The 21,226-nt window shown below is 43.0% G+C and overlaps 1 protein-coding gene across 1 annotated transcript; it reads left to right on the forward strand.

Moving 5' to 3' along the window:
• Window positions 1–199: 199 nt before the first annotated feature.
• Window positions 200–17,643, forward strand: CLRN1 (clarin 1). The gene is made up of 3 exons (XM_056849398.1): window positions 200–462; window positions 14,887–15,066; window positions 17,309–17,643. The coding sequence occupies exons 1-3, from the start codon at window positions 210–212 to the stop codon at window positions 17,572–17,574; spliced, it is 699 nt and encodes a 232-aa protein (XP_056705376.1). The 5' UTR covers window positions 200–209; the 3' UTR covers window positions 17,575–17,643.
• The last annotated feature ends 3,583 nt before the right edge of the window (window positions 17,644–21,226 follow it).

The following is a 21,226-nucleotide window of genomic DNA, read 5'->3' on the forward strand; positions in this document are numbered from 1 at the left end:
AAATTGTCTGCTCACCCAATCAGACAAAGAGCTGTGAAGATGGGAGGCATTCATCAAATTACACAGAGGGTTCCATCTGTTATCTTAAACCTTTGTTCTCAAGTAGCACCGAGAGGATACGCTGGAAAATACACTTTACTGAAGGTTTTGCTGGAGACTTATTCTTTTTTTTTCTCCCAAGCTGCTTGTATGCCCTTTTAGGATTATATATGCCAGCCCAACAGAAGAAAGTTGTTTTCTGCATAGCTGGCGTGTTAAGTTTTGCTTGCGCTCTGAGCATTGCAGGAGCCATAGGAACTCAGCTGTGGATAAAGGGAAGAATCCTCTGCAAAACTGGAGCCCTGCTGGTCAACGCTACTGGACAAGAATTAGAGAAGTTTATTGGTGAAATCCGGTATGGGCTTTTCTATGGAGAGAGAGTTAGACAGTGCGGGCTAGGAGGGAGACCTTTTCGGTTTTCGTGTAAGTAACAATGGCATTTGAATTATTCAGTACTTTACTGTATGTTTTTTGTGGTCTGACAGATATGCACATGAACATATTCATATTCTGTTCAAAGGATCCACGGCACGGAAATATGAAAGGAGGTTGTTGCAAAACAGACAGTGTGCTTCTTTTTGCATTATCAACATTTCAATAATGCTGTGTTAGTTAAACTAGCAACTGGCATGCCTCAGCCAGATCCTCTGTACATTTACTCAAAGGTGAAACACAATAGGTTCAGTAGGAAACATTTCCAAGTAAGTGTGCGCAGGGACTGCAATTCTAAATATATTTTGTTCCTTTTCAAGATAGTGCCTTTGTTGTTCCTCTTCAGCTTTCTGAAAGGTGTGGAAAGAAACAGAGAGGCAGAACAACCACAGATAACTCCTTTGTATCCTGGAGAAACCGAGCATGAGAAATTAAATGCATTAATTGGATCTTGAGAAGGTTCATTTGTGCTAGGAATGGGATGACTGGCAGGCACAGAGTTGTGTTTTGCAGTCAATTGTTAAGGAGAAAAGTAAACGGCCAGACACACACAAAATGGCTAGTGAGACCCTTTTTTGCTTATGCAGAACATCATATTACAGAGAGAGACTGGTTATCTGAGCAGTAGCACACCACCTCACATTGACATTCTTACCAGAAATAATTTTCAAGCATCTGCAGAGACAGCATCGCTTGTGTGACTCATTTCTGGTGTGTTGCCAGCACTGTATACATGAGAACGAGCAATATCCTAGGACTGTATATTATCCTTATTGTGGCCGTGTATGTAACTTTGGACATTGTCCGTTATTGCACCAGATATAGGATGTATCTTTATAGGCTTTATTGAGCATAAATTTGAATTGCTTGCAGTTTGTTGCTGTTGTTTGGTTTGCTAACCTCCAGGTACTAGCTGGAGATCTCCTGCTATTAAAACTGATCTCCAGCCGACAGAAATCAATTCACCTGGAGAAAGTGGCCACTTTGGCAATTGGATTCTATGGCATTGAAGTTCCTCCCCTCCCCAAACCCCACCCTCCTCAGGCTCCACCCCTAAAACCTCCCACCGGTTGCCAAGAAGGACCTGGCAACCCTAATCATTTATATTATTATTCAGCACCATTTTGCCTAATTAAACTCTGTAGCTGGCTGAGTCATCGGTTAAGAATGTCTCTGAAAGTTTCCCTTGTTATTATTTCGCCCTGCTGTCACCATATGTTGATCTTCAACTTCTCATGTTGTGGTTGGCTATGAATTTTCAGAGTAGCCTAGTAAAGGAAATGTGTGTGTGTAAAGTGCCGTCAACTCACAGCTGACTTATGGCGACCCCTTACGGGGTTTTCATGGCAAGAGACTAACAGAGGTAGTTTGCCAGTGACTTCCTCTGCACAGCAACCCTGGTATTCCTTGGTGGTCTCCCATCCAAATACTAACCAGGGCTGACCCTGCTTATCTTCTGAGATCTGATGAGATCAGGCTGGCCTGGGCCATCCAGGTCAGGGTAGTAAAGGAAATTGGAAGCCATAAATTGACCTTTTTAGGTTGATTAATTAAGATAATGGATGTTTGAATGACAAACAGTCCAGTAGTTCCACAAGTTGCTGAAGTAAGATCATAAGTGCTCGTGAAACAACATGCATGTGTTGAAATCATCACACATAGAAGGGGGAGTAGAAATTAGTGCACTGGCCCCACCCCCACCTAAGCACGATTGCTAGACCATGAGCACAGAAAGCTGGATCCAGCTAGGTTTTTTTGCTCAGCCTTGGCCAATTCCCATCCTTATTATAGCCCGTCTCACATGGCTTTTGTCCATACAAGTACCATCATCCGCAGCATAGCCTTTTTGGTGGCCCTCCATTTTCACCAGTGGAAAAGCTGGTTGGAGCCAACCTAGAGTCTGTGTGAATGCATAGTGCATGCAAGTAAGCTCTATTCTCATGATAAGAAAACACTATTAAAAAAAAAACCCAGTTACAGCCATGGAGCCTACATGCATACATTTTACACACACATTGATGCCATGCTCATAGTCCAGTGCATAGACAGGTGCAGAGTAGGGTTGCCAACCTCCAGGTACTAGCTAGAGATCTCCTGCTATTACAACTGATCTCCCGCCGGTAGATCAGTTCACCTGGAGAAAATTTCCCCTTTGGCCATTGGACTCTATGGCATTGAAGTCCCTCCCCTCCCTAAACCCCACCCTCCGCAAGCCCCACCCCCAAAACCTCCTGCCGGTGGCAAAGAAGGACCTGGCAACCCTAGTGCAGAGACAGCACAGTCACCCCCCTCCCCCTCTGTGCATGTACATGTCATTAGAAGCAGGCTAGTGGCTCATAAGATCAGGCGTTTGGATCCCAATGTTGGCCCAGGGTGACAATAGTCTCCTTCATGTGATGCTGGAGCTTCACTTCCTCTCACATACTGTTTGGCTCTTGCTTTCATATAGTGAACGTGAAAGTGGCCGTTTAGAACAAGGCCAACGAAATCTGTCTCCTTGTGCTTTTTTTCCTGTTGCAAAATGAACCATTGGCCATTGGGGCCAAACAGATCTTGCCATATACAGGTAGGATTTCTGCATGACTTGGATGAGTTCCAACAGCATGAGGTTGGAAGTGGTCTTGCATGCTCTCTAGCCTAACCCCTGCTCAGTGCAGGAGATCCAGAGCTAGAGTATCCCCCCTCCCCCAAAAAATGGCTATCCAGACTCTGTTTGAAAGCTTCCAGCAAGGGAGAGCCCACCTAGGTAATTGATTCTGTTAATCAAGTTGCAGTTACCGTTCAGAAGTTTTACATAATGTTTAACTGATATCTAACCTCCTGTAACTTAAAGGTAAAGGTCCCCTGTGCAAACACCGGGTCATTTCTGACCCATGGGGTGACGTCACATCCCGAAGATTATTAGGCAGACTTTGTTTATGGGGTGGTTTGCCAGTGCCTTCCCCCATCATCTTCCCTTTACCCCCAGCAATCTGGGTACTCATTTTACCGACCTTGGAAGGATGGAAGGCTGAGTCAGCCTTGAGCCGGCTACCTGAAATCGACTTCCGTCGGGATTGAACTCAGGTCATGAGCAGAGCTTGCAGTACTGCAGCTTACCACACTGCGTCACAGGGATCCTAACCTGTAACTTAAGCACCTTATATCTCATCTTGCCTTTTGGAGCAGCAAAAGCAAGTCTTTTCTGTCTTTTATGTGACAGCCTTGCAGGTATGTGAAGAAGTTTCTCTCCTTCTTCAGCCTTTCCTCACAGGGCTTGTTCTCCTGACCCCTGACCATCTTTGCTGCCTTCTTCTGAAGCAACTCCTATTTGTCCACATCCTTCTTAATGTGCAGTGCCCAGAAGTGGGCACAGATGAGGTATGATTAGCACAGAGTGAAGCAGAACTATCGCTTCCCGTGTTTGGATAATATGATTCTATTAATATGATTCTACTAATGCAGCCTTAAATCGTATCAGCCTTTTTTGCAGCAGCATAATGCTGCTTTCTCACGTTCAGCTTGTCACCAATTGCAATCCTGAGATCATTTTCACAGATACTGCCCCAGATATCCCCCATCCTATTCGTTTGATTCTTTTACCTAAATGGAAAATTAATTTCTGTTGACTTCCATTTTCTTCATTTCTGCCTAGCTTTTCAAATGATCAAGGTTGTGCATGCAACTTTTCCCTTCCCTGAAGTACTATAATGGGGAAAGATGCACCTGGTAGAATTCTCCTTTTTGAATACAACTCTTAAAGGGACAGGAGCCATATTAAGGCCTGGATCTAGCAATACTATGTGCCAGTTGCTGTTTCAGCAGCCACAGAGCCAACCACCTCCTCTGTGACATCCATTGACAACTATCCTTCCTTGTCTTAAAGGAGATATACATTTTTGCAGGAGTATGTCACTCAGTTTTTGCAGGATCCTCATAAACAAGTCGAGATGACTCCATAAAATCAAACCAAATGAATATGGCTTAATTACAATCCAGTTACAATGCCGGACCATTAAGGAAGCAAAGAGGAGATGAAGCAGAAATAAGGGACAGTCAAACAGAAAATGTTTGGCAACATGGCTTAATTGTAACTAATATTTTGGTGCATTTTCATTGTCTAGTATTAGGCTTGTCTCATGTTAGCACCCCCTCTCTAGAATATAACTCTCCCCACCCCCCATGATATAGCAGAAATGGATATTAGTGGACTTCTCCCACAATTGTTTAGATGTAAAAGCATACATATAATTCTGTATTCCACTGGGGTTTTTAAAACATCCGTCTACAGGGTAAATAGATGATGACAGACCGCTACAAGATTTACAGTCTGTTTTCTTAGAGTAAGTGTGTGTGTTAAGTGCCGTCAAGTCGCTTCTGACTCATGGCTATGCACTATGCCAATTTGAAACTATTTTTCATTAGACGTAATATTGTTTGAATCAAATCTCTGATATTTTTTTCGAATTGCTATGCAAGATGCAATCCATGTGCTGGTTTTAAAGAGAGCTAGATGTCAATCTGGCTCCCATACTATTCCAAAGCTGCCATTTGACATTCTGCTCCGTACCCATCCATCTCCCCAGCATGCTGGAGAAGACCTCAGTGGTACAACATGTGTAGAAGCTGGTTGGAGTCAGCCTAGTGTCTGTGTGAATGCATAGTGTATGCAAGTAAGCTCTATTCTCATGATAAGAAAACACTATTTTTAAAAAAACCCAATTACAGCCATGGAACCTACATGCATACATTTTACACACACATTGATGCCATGCTTATAGTCCAGTGCATAGACAGGTGCAGAGTAGGGTTGCCAACCTCCAGGTACTAGCTGAAGATCTCCTGCTATTACAACTGATCCCCAGCTGATAGAGATCAGTTTCCCTGGAGAAAACGACCGCTTTGGCCACTGGACTTCCCTGACATCTCCAGCAAAAGGCTGTCAGGTAGTACTGCTGGAAAAGTTTTTTCTGTGGCTGCAAACCTAACAAGCTACTCTCATAGTATCTAATACTGGGCTAGATGGACTGGACACCTGAAGGGGTTTTCATACATTCATAAGATGTATGGATGGTGAAACAGGTATGCATGGTGAAACATGAGAATAACAACAGCTTGATTGTTTCAGCCCATTTCTTGACATACAACGAGACTCTTGTGAATCAATCTTTAAGTCCCTGTTTATATCAGCCTTTTACACCAGGGAAAGTGACCTTGCATTGTTGCAAGGGGAGGGGGCATGGCTCAGTAGTAAAGCATCTGCTTTGCACGCAGAAGGTCCTAGGTTCAATTCCCATCATCTCCAATTGAAAGGATCAAGTAATAGATGATGTGAAAAACTTTGACCAAAGATCTTGTTGCCAGTCTGTGTAGCCAATACTGCCCTTAATAGACCAAGGGTCTGATTCAGTATAAAGCAGGTTCATGTGTTTCTGGTATCTGAAAAACATACCGTAACCTATTTGGGAACAAAAATGACAGTAGGTGCATTTTTCATTGGGAAGACTTTACTGGAAGACCTTGGTTGATGTTCACTATATTCACCACCACTAGGCTTCCACAAACTCTCTCAGTTGCTACAAATGTCTCAAGAAACAGGATAGTTTACATACAATATGTATGTTTACACTTCCATCCACCAAAGCCCTGATGGCATGTAGGGTTGCCAGGTCCCTCTTCGCCACCGGTGGGAGGTTTTTGGGGTGGAGCCTGAGGAGGGCGGGGTTTGGGGAGGAGAGGGGCTTCAATGCCATAGAGTCCAATTGCCAAAGCGGCCATTTTCTCCAGGTGAACCTATCTCTATTGGCTGGAGATCAGTAGTAATAACAGGAGATCTCCAGCTATTACTGGGAGGTTGGCAACCCTAATGGCATGACTGGGGACTAAATTACCAGCCCTGTTTGGGTCCTCTGCGTGCTCCCATTATATGCTTTCCGTATTGGCCACTATATCTCTGGTAATTGTAAAATGAATTTGCTCTGCCTGTAAAACCCATTCAAGCTCAGGAATGCCTTCTGCTTCATTGACTCCGACTCCCGTCAGTTTCTGGGTCAGCAGTTCATTTTCTAAAGGCTGCCAGCCCACGGATTCATCCATTATAATGAAGGGATGTTTTTGCTTCTAGAGAAACGTTGTGACTGGATTAACTTTTCCCCAGTAGTTGCCTATAAAATTGGAATGGTATGCAGAAGTTCTAACAGTAGCAACTGAGAGGAAAAAGCTTTACTATCCAGTTGTGCATGTGGCATTACAATAACAGAAATGAATCTTTGCTATATAACCCGTGGAGTGCTAAAAAAGTAAAATTCTGCATCCAGACAACACATATTTCTACATTAAGAAAAGCTGAATTCTGCATCATGTATAAAATGTATGCAGATGGACGCAATGGTCATCTTTGCTTTTTTTTTTTTTTTTTGGTTTGTTTCATATCATTTAGTCTGCATTTTTTACTATCTTTATATCATGTTTATTCTAGCTGGACTGGTTATGGGAAAGAACGTTGAAGCCCCATCCCAACCACTGGAAACTTTATTCAGCCACTCTCCTGGCTTGTGAGATTTTGATAAGCATTATTCATATATTGTTAAGAATGCCTTGATATAATAAAAGCTGGAACCTTGCTTTAAAAAATAAAATAAAAGCAAAACCAGGTACATTCTGTGCCCACCCCCATCCCCCCGCTGGCAGCCTATTAAAAGCAATGGCAATGAAATATCTTTGGAAAAGGGGGAAACGCCTTCTGATGGAACCAACTCCACTTCCCTCACCATGTCCTAGGGATGCCAGCTCCAGGTTGGGAAATAACTGGAGATTTTGGGGGTGGAGCCTGAGGAGAGCGGGGTTTGGGGAGGGGAGGGACTTCAATGTCATAGAGTCCAATTGCCAAAGCGGCCCTGTTCTCCAGGTGAACTGATCTCTGTCGGCTGGAGATCAGTTGTAATAGCAGGGGAGCTCCTGGAGGTTGGCAGCCCTACCATGTCCTGATTCCACCCATTTCAGCTCCTATGTCATTGTTATTGTGCCAGCATCAGGGTTACACCATTGTGTTATGTGAACACAAAGTTCCCAATGCTAGCATATGTTCAAGATCCACCAGTACAGGAGATTTGTTCAGGACCCCATAGCCTTTAACCTAGCATAACTGCAGCACGGGATCATTTATTTATTTACATTTACTTATACCCCATTCATCTCTTCAGTGAGAACCCAAAATGGCTTTCAACACTGTTCCCTCCTCCTCCATTTTATCCTTACAACAACAACCATGTGAGATAGGTTAGAAGACAAGTGACTGGACCAAGGTCACCCAGCAAGCTTCCATGGCAAAGCGGGGATTTGGACCTGGGTCTCCCAGATCTTAGTCCAACACTCTAGCTACCACATTGTACACAGTGCCCAACACCACAGTCTATACTTCTTCCTACAGAATCGCAGCCTATATACACTCCTAAGTATAACCTGTCTATTTTGAACCATCAAGCAGGAATTATTTCTGAAAAGTAAAGGACAGAATAACTGATCAGAGTTCACCCAGTGAACTTTGGAATCAGGTGGGGATTTGAACACAGATTTCCCTGGACCTAGTGGGTTGCCAGCCTCCAGGTACTAGCTGGAGATCTCCTGCTATTACAACTGATCTCCAGCCGATAGAGATCAGTTCACCTGGAGAAAATGGCCACTTTGGCCATTGGACTCTATGGCATTGAAGTCCCTCCCCTCCCTAAATCCCGCCCTCCTCAGGCTCTGACCCAAAAACCTCCTGCTGGTGGCAAAGAGGGACCTGGCAACCTTACCTAGTCTGTAACCATCACCAATGTACCACACTGGCTTTCCATTCTTCTTTTTTTTAACCTGATGTGTTTCCTTTTACAGGTTGATAATGTTAAGATAGGAGCCCCATGGCGCAGAGTGGTAAGCTGCAGTACTGCAGTCCAAGCTCTGCTCACGACCTGAGTTTGATCTCAACAGAATTCGGTTTCAGGTAGCTGGCTCAAGGTTTGCTCAGCCTTCCATCCTTCCGAGGTCAGTAAAATGAGTACCCAGCTTGCTGGGGGTAAAGGGAAGATGACTGGGGAAGGCACTGGCAAACCACTCCGTAAACACAGTCTGCCTAGTAAACATCGGGATGTGATGTCACCCCATGGGTCAGGAATGACCTGGTGCTTGCACAGGGGGCCTTTACCTTTTTAATGTTAAGATAACAGCAATACTCCAAATAATGGTTTAAAATGTCAGTTTTGCTCATTTCTTTGTTTTTCATTTAGTCATACAGATAAACAGATTTGAGGCTGATTTCCGACTGATTGCTGTCGCTATTATTTGTTCCAGAAAATTTTAAAAATCTGAAAGTCTGATTTGGAGATAAAAAGCTCCAGACCTCAAGAATGAACCAGAGTTTGTTTGTGACAGGCCTGGTCAATGCTCAGATTCATGCACTCTCTCCTTTCTTCCCTCACCCTTCTCCCCATGAAAAACAGAAGTCAAAATTGAGCACAGAAGACTGCAGTCAACTGTACTTCAACTGGCATCCAACTGCGGGGGCTCGTAACAAACTGAGGTTTCTTTCCCAGTAACAGAACAAGGAATCCTAACGAGGTCTACTTGGAAGTAACTCCCATTTTACTCAGTGGGGCTTCCTCCCAGGACAGTGTTCCTATATTACAACCTGGAATTCTTAGCTATGGGGTTGAACTAGGGTTTGCCAGCTCCAGGTTGGGAAATACCTAGAGATTTTTGGGGCTGGGGTCTGAAGAGGGCAGGGTTTGGAGAGGGGAGGAACTTCAATGCCATAGAATCCAATGGCCAAAGTGGCCATTTTCTCCAGGTGAACTGATCTCTGTCACCTGGAGATCAGTTGTAATAGCAGGAAATCTCCAGCCACCACCTGGAGGATGGCAGCCCTAGGCTGAACCTAGCATGAACAAACTCCAGCTTGTTTGTCTGTATGCAGCCACTATCTCCATATATGTGTTTAATTTATTAATGTAAATGTATGTAAATTTAAAATTTCCCCATTAGATACCACTGAGGCCAATCAAGGAGGGGGAAAAGATGATAATGAAGCAAACATGAAAATATGGCTAGATCAGATGGAGCTGACTAAACCTTAGGAAGATTTTTTTTTTACTCCACTGACTGCATTATAGAATACAACCCACTTGCTGATAATTTACATTTGACATGGTAGATAAATTTATCTGAAGTGCCTACATAGGCACGCTCTCTCAGCATGTTCTAAGCACAGCGAGGCAGTTCCAGGGAGTTATTAGCCCCGGTTTAATCATACCCCTGCAGGCTGGGAGCCGTTAAGCTGTATTCTAGGACTCATTATAAAATATCTGCTGTCATGAAATGCACCGAAGTATTTAAGAATTACCCTTTTACAGCAAGCCTAATTTATAGTCCACTCGGGTTTCAGTACGTGCGTGTTCACTTCTTGCGCATCTATAGTAATGAAAGTTAGTTCATTACATAGAACGGACAGCTAAAACCCTGACCACCATCACCACCACCCCCAGCAAATTCCCAGTGCTTCATTTCATTTATCCTTCCATCTAGTCCAGCGTTTCCAAACCGTTAATAGTTATGGCATTCATTTCTTTTCTGAATTAAAAATGGAAGGCATTCTTCTCTCTTGCACCCCCCCCAAAAGGGTTTTCTTTAGACTGTGCAAGAGAGCAGCAGACAGCATCCCCTGATGGCAATTGTTGGTACTGCACCTTCATTGGACTCTTATCTGGGGCAAAGAAGCTGCAGGACGAAAAGAGCAAAAGATACTTAGGCAGCCTCCTCTACAGGTGATTCTATGCATAAAAGGTAAAGCTAGTCCCCCTGTACAAGCACCGGGTCATTACTGACCCTTGGGGTGACGTCACATCCCGACGTTTACTAGGCAGGCTGTGTTTACGGGGTGGTTTGCCATTGCCATCCCCAGTCATCTACACTTTACCCCCAGCAAGCTGGTACTCATCTTACCAACCTCAGAAGGATGGAAGGCTGAAGGATTGAAGGCTGAGTCAACCTTCTATGCATAGAGTCCTTTAATTATTGGATCAGATTGTGTGAACCTGCTTTATACTGAATCAGACATAGGTTCATCAAGGTGAGTATTGCATACTCTGACAGGCAGCTACTCTTCAGATGCAGAGGAAGGACCTTCCCATCACTTGCTGCTAGAGATCTTCAACTGAAAATTTCAGGGATTGGGACCTTCTTCTTGCAAAGAAAGATGATCAAACCAGTGGTTCGTGGTGTCCGTCTCCCTGTTTCCCACATTGGCCAGCAAGCAAGGTCATGGAGGGCAAAACCCTCTGTTGTTATTGCTCTCCAGAAACTGACATTAAGAGAGCCAGCGAGGAGTAGTGGTTAAGAGTGGTGGACTCTAATCTGGAGAACCGGGTTTGATTCCCCACTCCGCCACATGAGCGGTGGAAGCTAGTCTGGTGAACTGGGTTGGTTTCTCCACTCCTGCACATAAGGCCAGCTGGGGTGACCTTGGGCTAGTCACAGCTCTCTCAGCCCCACCTGAGAAAGGGGAGGGGAAGGGAAGGTGATTGTAAGCCAGTTTGATTCTCCTTTAAGTGGCAGAGAAAGTCAGCATATAAAAACCAACACTTCTCCTCTAACCCAAGTCAAGGCCATGGAAGGCAATGAACTGTTGCTAAACCATGTGGCAGTGAGTTCCCCAAGTTAATTATACATTGTGTGAAGAAGTACTTTATTTTGTCTGTGCTGAATATACTATTGATTTCACTGAATGCCCTAAACTTCCATTACAGGGGTGGAAGTTGGCATGCATGCTGACAGCAGTGCAACAGACAATTTTGCTTGGTATCTAGGGTCACATCTCCACCTAAGTAACCAAGGCAGCAGCAGCTCTGCTGGGGCCAGTGAAGCAGGAGAAGGCAACAGGCATAGCTTATGCCCATTATTGTCTCCCATAGCTACACTGCTACCGGTTTGCTGGTACCCAACTAGGATGCCAGCCTCCAGGTGGGACTTGGGGATCCCCTGGAATTACAGCTCATCTCCAGACTACAGAGACCAGTTCCTCTGGACTAAATGGATGCTTGGGAAGGTGGACTCTATGGCATTGTCCCACCTGAGGTCCCTGTCCTTCACAGGCTCTATCTACAAATTGTCCGTCTAGACATTAGGAAGAATTTTCTATCAGTTAGAGCGGTTCCTCAGTGGAACAGGCTTCCTCGGGAGGTCGTAAGCTCCCCTTCCCTGGAGGTTTTTAAGCAGAGGCTAGATGGCCATCTGTCAGCAGTGCTGATTCTATGACCTTAGGCAGATCGTGAGAGGGAGGGCATCTTGGCCATCTTCTGGGCATGGAGTAGGGGTCACTGGAGGTGTGTGGGGGAGGTAGTTGTGAATTTCCTTTATTGTGCAGGGGGTTGGACTAGATGACCCTGGTGGTCCCTTCCAACTGTATGATTCTATGAAATCTCCAGGAGTTTCCCAGCCTGGATCTGGCAACTCTATCCCTCCATCCCTCGCTGGTGGCCAGGGAGGATCTAGCAACCCTATACCCAATACCTTTACAGGTAGACAGTGCATTTAATGGCACTTAGGCCAAAGGGTTACTTACCCCTGTTCTAGTATTATGAGAGAGTGAGAAGTTCTCTCTGCTTTGTCCAGACTGTGAACAGTTTTTATAAACCTCTATCATATCTTCTCTTCGTTTCTAAACCAAAAAGCTCCAAGAGCTCATTTAACTTGGACCATATTAGTTTGCCCCATCACACAGTTTAGGAATAATTGATCTTGCCAAAAATGTCCTGGAGGTAGGAGGAGACTTCACACCAGATAAATATAGCAGGCTCCGTTTCTTTTGAAATATAATGCAGATGGGGCACTACATGCGATCAAGGCAGAAAATCCATAGGCCTGTATTACATTGATTTCATATTTATATCCAGTGTTTCTTTTCCAAGAGGAAAACTCACAGCAGCTAAGACAAGAATGATAAAATATACACATGGGTTGAAACAGGCAAACAAAAAGGGAATTGTGGTCTCTTCCCTCCTTCCGAAGCAGCTGGATGCCAAGGTCTTGTGCTCTGGGATAAAAGGGGGTGAGCAGAGGCTGGTCCCAGTAGGTCAGTGGAAAGGGTTTTATTGCCTTAGATTCCGGCTGCTGGTTATATTTAGCACTTGAAAAGTAGCCACCATATTGACTTAAGAATTCTGAGAGTTCCCCAAGGACAGAGGAAGCTGGAGGAGATCAGAGAACCCCTGGCAGACTTTCTTCATCCTTTATTTGGGCTTGAGTAAAGTTTCCCTGGGAGTTCAGAGGGAGATGAGGAGGACCAATTAGAGATTCAGCCAAACTGGGGGGGATATTGTATAGGTACTCTTTTTTGACCCTTACCAGGGCTTAAAGCATCCTGGGGAGGTAGGTTTGCCAACCACCAGGTACTAGCTGGAGATCTCCTGCTATTACAACTGATCTCCAGCCAATAGAGATCAGTTCACCTGGAGAAAATGGCCACTTTGGCCATTGGACTCTATGGCATTGAAGTCCCTCCCCAAACCCTGCCCTCAGGCCCCACTCCTCCTGCCAGTGGCAAAGAGGGACCTGGCAACCCAATGGGGAGGGTGTGTTTCCAATTAGGAGAATGCCACAGGGAATGAGTTAACTTCTCCCCACTTCTCTACACTGTGCCCCAGAACATATCAGGGAACTTTCTCCATACAGATGCCTTACGGTTTGAAGATATGAACACAACCACCACCATCACCCCCAGCAACTCATACAGTTTGGTTCTTAGCTGCTCAGTAGTAAGATAAGGATAAATAAACAACGAACAGACAATTTCAGAGGGTAGCCATGTTGGTCTGCAATAGAAGAGCGTGATTTAAGTCCAGTAGAGATGAACAACATTTTTACGGTATAAGCTTTTGAGAGTCTGATGAAGGAAGCTTAAGCTTATGCCCCAAAAATCTTGTTGGTTTTTATGGTGCTGCTGGACTTGAATCTAGCTCAATGAACAGATAACCAGCCCTACCACCCCCTCCATTTTTCTCTGTCTCCAAGAAAGTGTTCACACTTCTTGGCAGTCCAGACCTGCCCTGTGTGACTACTTTCTTCATACAGTTGCATGCAATATGTAGAAAGGATTTCATCCATCCTTTTACAAAGCTCCGATCCAATTCTGTTTACTGTGTTGCTTACATAGCATCTGTAAGTCATTGTGGGCCTCACAGCGGGAACAGTGAACGCTGGGCACAAATTTCTTCTCCTCTGCACTACGAGGAATGTTGGGCAGATGAGAAAACTGTAAGTAATTCAAACCAAGGTATAAATGCTACATGAGAATTCCCCTGGCCACATGATCCTGAATAGTCAATAATCCTTGCTAAATATGGTTCCATGATCCTCTGAACTATGACTTGTGTGGGAGCTACTAGGCTAGTCTTCTCTTCTGAACTTCCAAGTCATTCTCCTGATGCAGGTTGCTTCTCTAGAACCTAATTCTTGCCACATGGACCTCACGTTCTAGGAGACAAGCTCATAAACACATCCTACCATTGAACACCCTTATCACAAGATTTTACACAGTCTAATTTATACATATTTTGTTATATTAAACAGTACATGCACAACCACTGGATTATTTTTTCCTGGGTATGAGATTACATGAAAAACGTTGAGTGTGGAAACAGGTGTCGCATGGATAACGGTCACAGCAGCTATCTCCACAACAGCAACGACACTTTTTCCAGCCACCACACTGAAATAGGTTCTGGTGCTGTAGTTTTGATTCATGTGAAGCAGTCCAGCTGAGTTTTCTTCACGTATGCCATGAACCTGTTTCTAAACCCAGGAGTTAATTTTTACAGCCTTACCCCAACACAGATATGAAATTTTAAAAGTATCCCTCTATTTTTGCCTGAATATCAGAGTTCATACTACTTCACAGTTCATGCTAGTATTTCTCAGAAAATGGATACGCATAAGAAAATAAACTTGAAATTGTGTCCTGCAGTTAAGCTTAAATGTTTCTTTTTTTCATGCATTCTGTTCTTCTCTGATAAAGTCATTCTTACTATTGGGGGGCTGTGATAAAGGCTCTCAGGCACAATTTGTTAAAAACCAGGTAAGTTGATTGGGGCTGGCAGCGATCACTGAAAGAACAGAACAGTAATTATTTATACTCATACTTAAGTAAGAACAAGACAACTAGGTAAAGTTGAGGCACAGTCTGCTTTTCTCTGTTGCCAATGTAACAAAATGATTCTGCATTTAGATGTCTTTACAATGTATAACTGTTTAGAATTATATTGGTAACTTTTTTATTTGTGTGCAGTCTGCTGTCCACTTTTGGTTCTGAGGTATAATAACAAGGTTACATGAATTTACTGTTTTGCATGAAATAATACATTTGCCTAATGTTTGCAATAATTCCTTGTTATTTTTTCCCCTTAGTTTTTCCAGATCTGTTTAAAATTATCCCAGCAAGTATCCATGTTAGTGTCATCGTCTTCTGTCTGGTGTTCTTAGTGTTTGCCCTAATTGGAACAGGGTTCTTCATGTACAATGCATTTGGCAAGCCCTATGAAACATTGCATGGTCCATTAGGACTGTACCTATGGAACTTCATTTCATGTAAGTCATATGATATAATGCTGACTGTAGATATGATCTCATGGTTCTCGTGCTTGTAATTCTGTCATGCTCCGTTTTCCCACTGTTGTGAAAGAGGGTCACTGGATCCAACCCATCGTCTTGTGGCTGATGCTCTTAGAATAACCTCTAAGAAAGGCTGTGGGAGCTATTAGCTGCACACTGATCATTTCTCAAGTTCCCAAAATTTCCAGATGTACAAGAACGTCACTTCCTGCCCCTTTAATAGACGTTTAATACGTGGAAATGGACAACTGAAGCTTTTCACGGCATGGAAGTAAATGTGTATGTAAAGTGCTGTCAACTTACAGCCAACTTATGGTGACTCCAGCAAGGGACTTTCAAAGCAAGTGAGAAGCAGAGGTGGTTTGCCATTGCCTTCCTCTACAGAATCTTCCTTGGTGATCTCCCTTCCAAGTACCGATCCTTCTTAGCTTCCAAGATCTGACAAGATTGGGTTACACCATGCTGCCTTCCCTTCATGGAAGTAAACAACATCCCAATATGCCTCTATTAAGGAGACAGGACATTTCTCTCCAATCCATTTGGCATAGGGTTGCCAACCTCCAGGTACTACTGGAGAAAAGAGGCACTTGGTACTAATGGAATTTGGGAGAAAATAAGTACCAACACAACGTAAATGCAACCTAAGTTTAGTACAGTGAAAAAGTGCACAGTGAACAAACAACAAACATTACAAGCAGGAAAAATACATGGCTCTCAAAGAGTCTCACGGAATCTTCAACAATCTTCACTGAAGTTCTTACTAAAGTCCAAAAGGCTTCAACAAACAAAGTCCATAAGAAGGACGGTGGAAAAGGATAGTGTGAAACGCAGTCCGGATTAACTTTAACGTTTTCACCGCCGCGCAAGCGGCTTCATCAGCACACCGTTCTAATATCGGGAGACAAGGCTCCTAGATAAATGCAACAATAATAATATATAATATATATAATCTTCCAGATACATTTTAAATACATTTTAAATACATTTTAAATTTTAATTATTTTAAATAATTTTTTAATAATTTAAATAGATTGTTACTGTTGCTAAAATACACTTTTGCTATTAAAACAAAGACCTGACATACCTTTCTAATAGGGTTTACAAAAATCTCAAGACAATTTAACAGCGCAGCAAAGCTGCTCCGTTCGAAGTCGGATACTGAGGTTACAGGTGAAGTTAATTTATACAATGCTCCAGACGATAGAGATCAGTTCACCTGGAGAAAACGGCTGCTTTGGCAATTGGACTCTATGGCATTGAAGTCCCTCCCCAAGCCCCACTCTCCTCAGGCTCCACCCCAAAAACCTCCTGCCAATGGTGAAGAGGGACCTGTCAACCCTAATTTGGCATAAGGAAATTAAAATACACACATGATGCTCCAGAATGGGGTGCTAGATCTTAGAAAGATAGAAATAGTCCAACTGCATTGACCAAAGCTTAGAAATCAAGACAATTGCCATTAGACATGCCTTACAGAGGATTGAAACAACTTCTGTTCCCAAGAAGTTCTTCTCCCTTTATTAGTTCTTTCATTTACAGTTGGAAGAGAACAATAATTATTTCAAACAAACGTATGAATTATTTATTGGTCTCTGCCAATTAACAGCTGGTTCATCAAAGGTTATTGTGTGGGTTTTTTCAGCTATCAAGAAAGTTGAGAACTGTTGTGATGTAGTCACTATGAGAGGGAACTGGGTGATCTTTACCTCACATCTTACCTCAGAAACTGGCTCATTAGACAAACGAGCGATAAACCCTCAGGGTCAGTCTCCACCTGCAATACTGGGATAAAGATACTGACCTACTTTACAGGACAGCTGTAAAGGTCACTGTAAAGATTAAAGATGTGAAGTGTTTTGAACTCCCAGAATATGCTGTGTAAAAACTATTATTGTGAAACAATTAGTTTGTGATAGGTGAGATTTTCTTCATGACAGGGTTCGTGCAAGCAGCACAGTTTACTAGAACACAATTCCAGCATTAATTGACACGTTAGCCAGGTGATCATTAAAATCCTGCCATCACAGGTGTCATTGCCCAGGGCCTTATTTCAGTAGTCATTGGACTGACCTACAACAATGGAAAGGAAGATCATTGGGAGAAGTGATTTATACATACTAAAATGCAGCAAAAAAAATGTACTAGTCTGAACGAGTGAATTTTAAAGGTTTGTTGGGGGGACAGGACATCTAGTAATTTTCTCTTTTTTCTCTTTCAGTTTCTTGTGGTTGTCTTATCATGATACTCTTTTCATCAGAAGTGAAAATCCACCACCTTTCCGAGAAAATAGCTAATTACAAAGAAGGAAGTTTTATATATAAGACTCACCGAGAGCAATTCGCAAATTCATTTTGGATCATCCTGGTGTGCTCAATGGTACACTTTCTGAACATTTTGCTAATACGCCTTGCTGGATTTGAATTCCCTTTTTCAAAGTCAAAAGATTCAGAGACAGCAAATGGAGCAGTCGATCTAATGTACTAGACATATTGTGATTTACATTTATTGGCCCTACCCAAAAGACACCAGATATAAATGTTTTAAATCTAATATGAGCCAGAGACGTTTAAAGAGATATACCAGCACATATACGATCTCAGCAATGTGTTATGGCTATATTCAAGAGTTCTACAATCCTCAGTACATGATAATTTGGTGCCAGAAAAGTACTGGGTTGAATCCTGAGATTCCTTTCTTCTACGTGAGAGATCTTCCATTCATTCCATGAATAGAAGGGTCTTTCCAAAAATGGAAGATTGTTCACTAAGCAATAGGGAATATAAGGATCCAGCCTATTGTTTGTTTCTGTGGACTGGAATGCTAAAGAGATGTAATAGAAGAAAAATATATGTTTAAAAGGTTAAATAAAGCAGAAATCAAAACAAGCAGCCATTTCAGTAGTAGGTCAGTTGAGTAGTTGTATGTTTAAACAAATGTTTACACATGATGAAATACGTTACTACTAAAAATCTGTGTATCAGATTTAGACCAAGAGTAAGAAGTAACCGTCTAGCCCAGGAAATTGGAATAAGGGTTCCTTTGTGAACAGGTGCAAATAAACAGCATATAATCTGTTTATACAGAGTTAATTTAGATGCTAATGTCTGTTCTGAAAACACTACAAAAGATGTTGTTTAGTGCTGTGTGTTTCATGTTAAGTGTTTGAAGAACTGGACTCAGATGCAGTACCTACATCCTCTTTCTATCTACCATGACATTGTACATTTTGCTCTTGTTTTGTAAAGCCTTTCTGTTGTTTTCACTTTTATAAGGGTCAGTTTAGTTCAGTTTTATAAGGGTCAGGGCCATTTCTTCTGATGTGCACAATGATGATTCAAACATGGAATAAATGCTTTCCCTCCTACCTTGCAAGCGCTTCTGCTGTCATTGGGAAAGCTGTATGAAGAGCAAAAGACAATGATAGGAACTTACTTTATTGTCCCATTTGGAACAGCTGATGGAAATGATGTTTTGCCCTTTGTGCCTTGGCCATTTCTCCCCCTCATTTCCATGCTTTTTCAAGTTTTACCTTTTCTAGTTGGCAGCAGGTTCCCAAGATGTGTCGATGTAGCAGCACAGAGACACATAGGCAATCCATGCACATCATGGTGAGCAAACCATGCACATCATGGTGGGTGTGTCCTCCTCACTTCACTGTAGGTTCATGTAGAAAATCTTCATTCATGTACAAAATGGCTGTGTACCACAGAAGTGAGTGCCACCCTTTCATGGAACATATTTACCATCTCTTCTGCACTATATAAATGTGCACTTTTATTGTGGAATCCTGGAAAAACCCAAATCCTGAATTGGTACCTTGGGGGACTAAATACAAGAATACAAATATTTATGCCTTTCATGAAATCCAAAACTGAAAAATACCCAGTGTGGGGGGGGGGGAGTTAGTGTTGCCAGGTCTCTCTTCGCCACCGGTGGGAGGTTTTTGGGGCAGAGCCTGAGGAGGCCGGGCTTTGGGGAGGGGAGGGACTTCAATGCCATAGAGTCCAATTGCCAAAGGGGCCATTTTCTCCAGGTGAACTGATTTCTATCAGCTGGAGATCAGTTGTAATAGCAGGAGATTTCGTATCATTTGCAAACTTGGCCACTACACTACTTACCTCTAGTTCCAGATCATTTATGAACAAATTAAATAGTACTGGCCCCAATACTCTTATCTCATCCTCTTATCCCATGACTGCTAAGTTTGCTCAGGAGTCTTTGGTGAGGACAAAGTTACAAAGCCCTTACAATTATACATTTTACATTTTATTGTTACGGCCATTGGCCAGCACAGCCCTTACAATTACCAAGACAAAAGGACAGCTAGAGGTCTTGACCTGGGGGTTCCTCAATTCCTCTCCTAGTTCCACAACTCAGGCTGGGTACTTAAAACAGATTCTGTGTCGGAACCTAGGCTGTTACTGCACTTGTATTCCCAGCGATGTATTAAGAGTTTGAAAACGTTTTTAAAAATACTGTTCTCACTTTCTATGTATTCCCAGCGATGTATTAAGAGTTTGAAAACTTTATAAAAAATACTGTTCGCACTTTGTTTGGCCCCTTTAGCTGTGAAGACGTTTTCCAACCATTTATAAGCCGTAGTATCCAAAAACCCTTTTAAAGCGGTGTTTTTTATAACATTTTCAAACTCTTAATACATCGCTGGGAATACAAAGTGCGGTAACCCCCCTAGTCACAAATGAATCCTATGCTACAAAAGTGAAGCTTAATGCTACAAAAGTGAATCCTATGCTACAAAAGTGAACCTGATGCAAGATTCTCAGGAGAAAGACCCTGCATAAATGTAAACTAATAAAGCACCTATTAAAAAAAACACAATATTTACCTATTACAACATGGCTCAGCATAAGCTTGCAAGGGAAGCCGTGTTGCTAATGTTGACATTTCCACAGAAACCATCCTGCCCCTGCATGTGACCAGACGGCACTCTAGCAGCTAAACACCCTTTGCTACATCCAGGCACAAAAGCTCATATTTTGCCTGCTTGGAGACAAGAAATGCTGATGGTTTTGTATGACACGCAATGGTAAGAGGGGAAAACGAATTAAAGGGGGAAAGGAGGGAAGAAAACCAAGCATTCCAAGTTGTTTGAGTGGTTTTAATAGCTGCTGCTTGAGACATTGCTGGCTGTGGAGGCAACAGACCAAACTTATTCAAGAAAAGGCACAGGAGAAAGAAACCAATATTTTACTCATTTGCATTGTCCAGACTTTGAGAGCATATGAGGTCCAATCGTGTGTGTTTGCAAGGAATCCCTACTTAGGTCAGTGAGTTTACTCTCAAATAAAATAAGTGTGCATAGGAATTTAGCCTTAACCTGTAACTATATATTCAGTAGGAAGCATGCAGGGTCCAAACGTATTACCAAAAGATAAAAAATGCACCAGCCAAAGATGGAACCAAGAATCCGGATACCCCAATGGACACTCAAGAGGGACCTTTTGACACCTGTAACTCCATGCTGCTATTAGAGTCATCCCATAGTCTGTTAGGAAATGAGGAACAGAGTAGATGGCAATGGACATCTAGCCCCAAAAGAGAGACAGTAACTGCTCACCAAAGGAGGACTGCCTCCCAAGAAGACTGCGACAATGGCCATGTCCCCAAGAGAAATGCTGAGTCCACTCAACCAACAGACCTGCAAGCAGTGTGCGAACTAGACTCACGCCCTTTACACGAGGTGTACTCAAGCAAGAATCTGCATGATATCGGGGAAATTAAGACCTTGGCGCAGGAACTCAAGGAGATAGACGGCAGCTGGCCAACAGACCTCGGAACAATATCTAAACAGGGAGGAACCCCTGTTACAAATAAATCCCATCTAATGCATGAAGAATCCGAGCCGACCAGAAATCCCAGCGAATCTGAAGAAAAGGCCCCATGCTCGGACTGACTACAGAAGCGTCATGCGTCCTCCCAGCTAAAATGTCTGTCCTGGAACATCGCTGGCTGGAAGCGCCTCATTGGGGATACTGATCTACAATTCTTTATCTCAGGTTTTGATATCATACTCCTGCAGGAAACTTGGGAGGCTGGGGAGATATTCTTACAGAGCTATGAATCACACAGCCTCCCCGCCACAAAGATCGGCCAGATGGGACGCCATAGAGCTGGC

This window comes from Euleptes europaea, chromosome 5, assembly GCF_029931775.1.
Source record: "Euleptes europaea isolate rEulEur1 chromosome 5, rEulEur1.hap1, whole genome shotgun sequence".
Lineage (NCBI taxonomy): Eukaryota > Metazoa > Chordata > Lepidosauria > Squamata > Sphaerodactylidae > Euleptes > Euleptes europaea.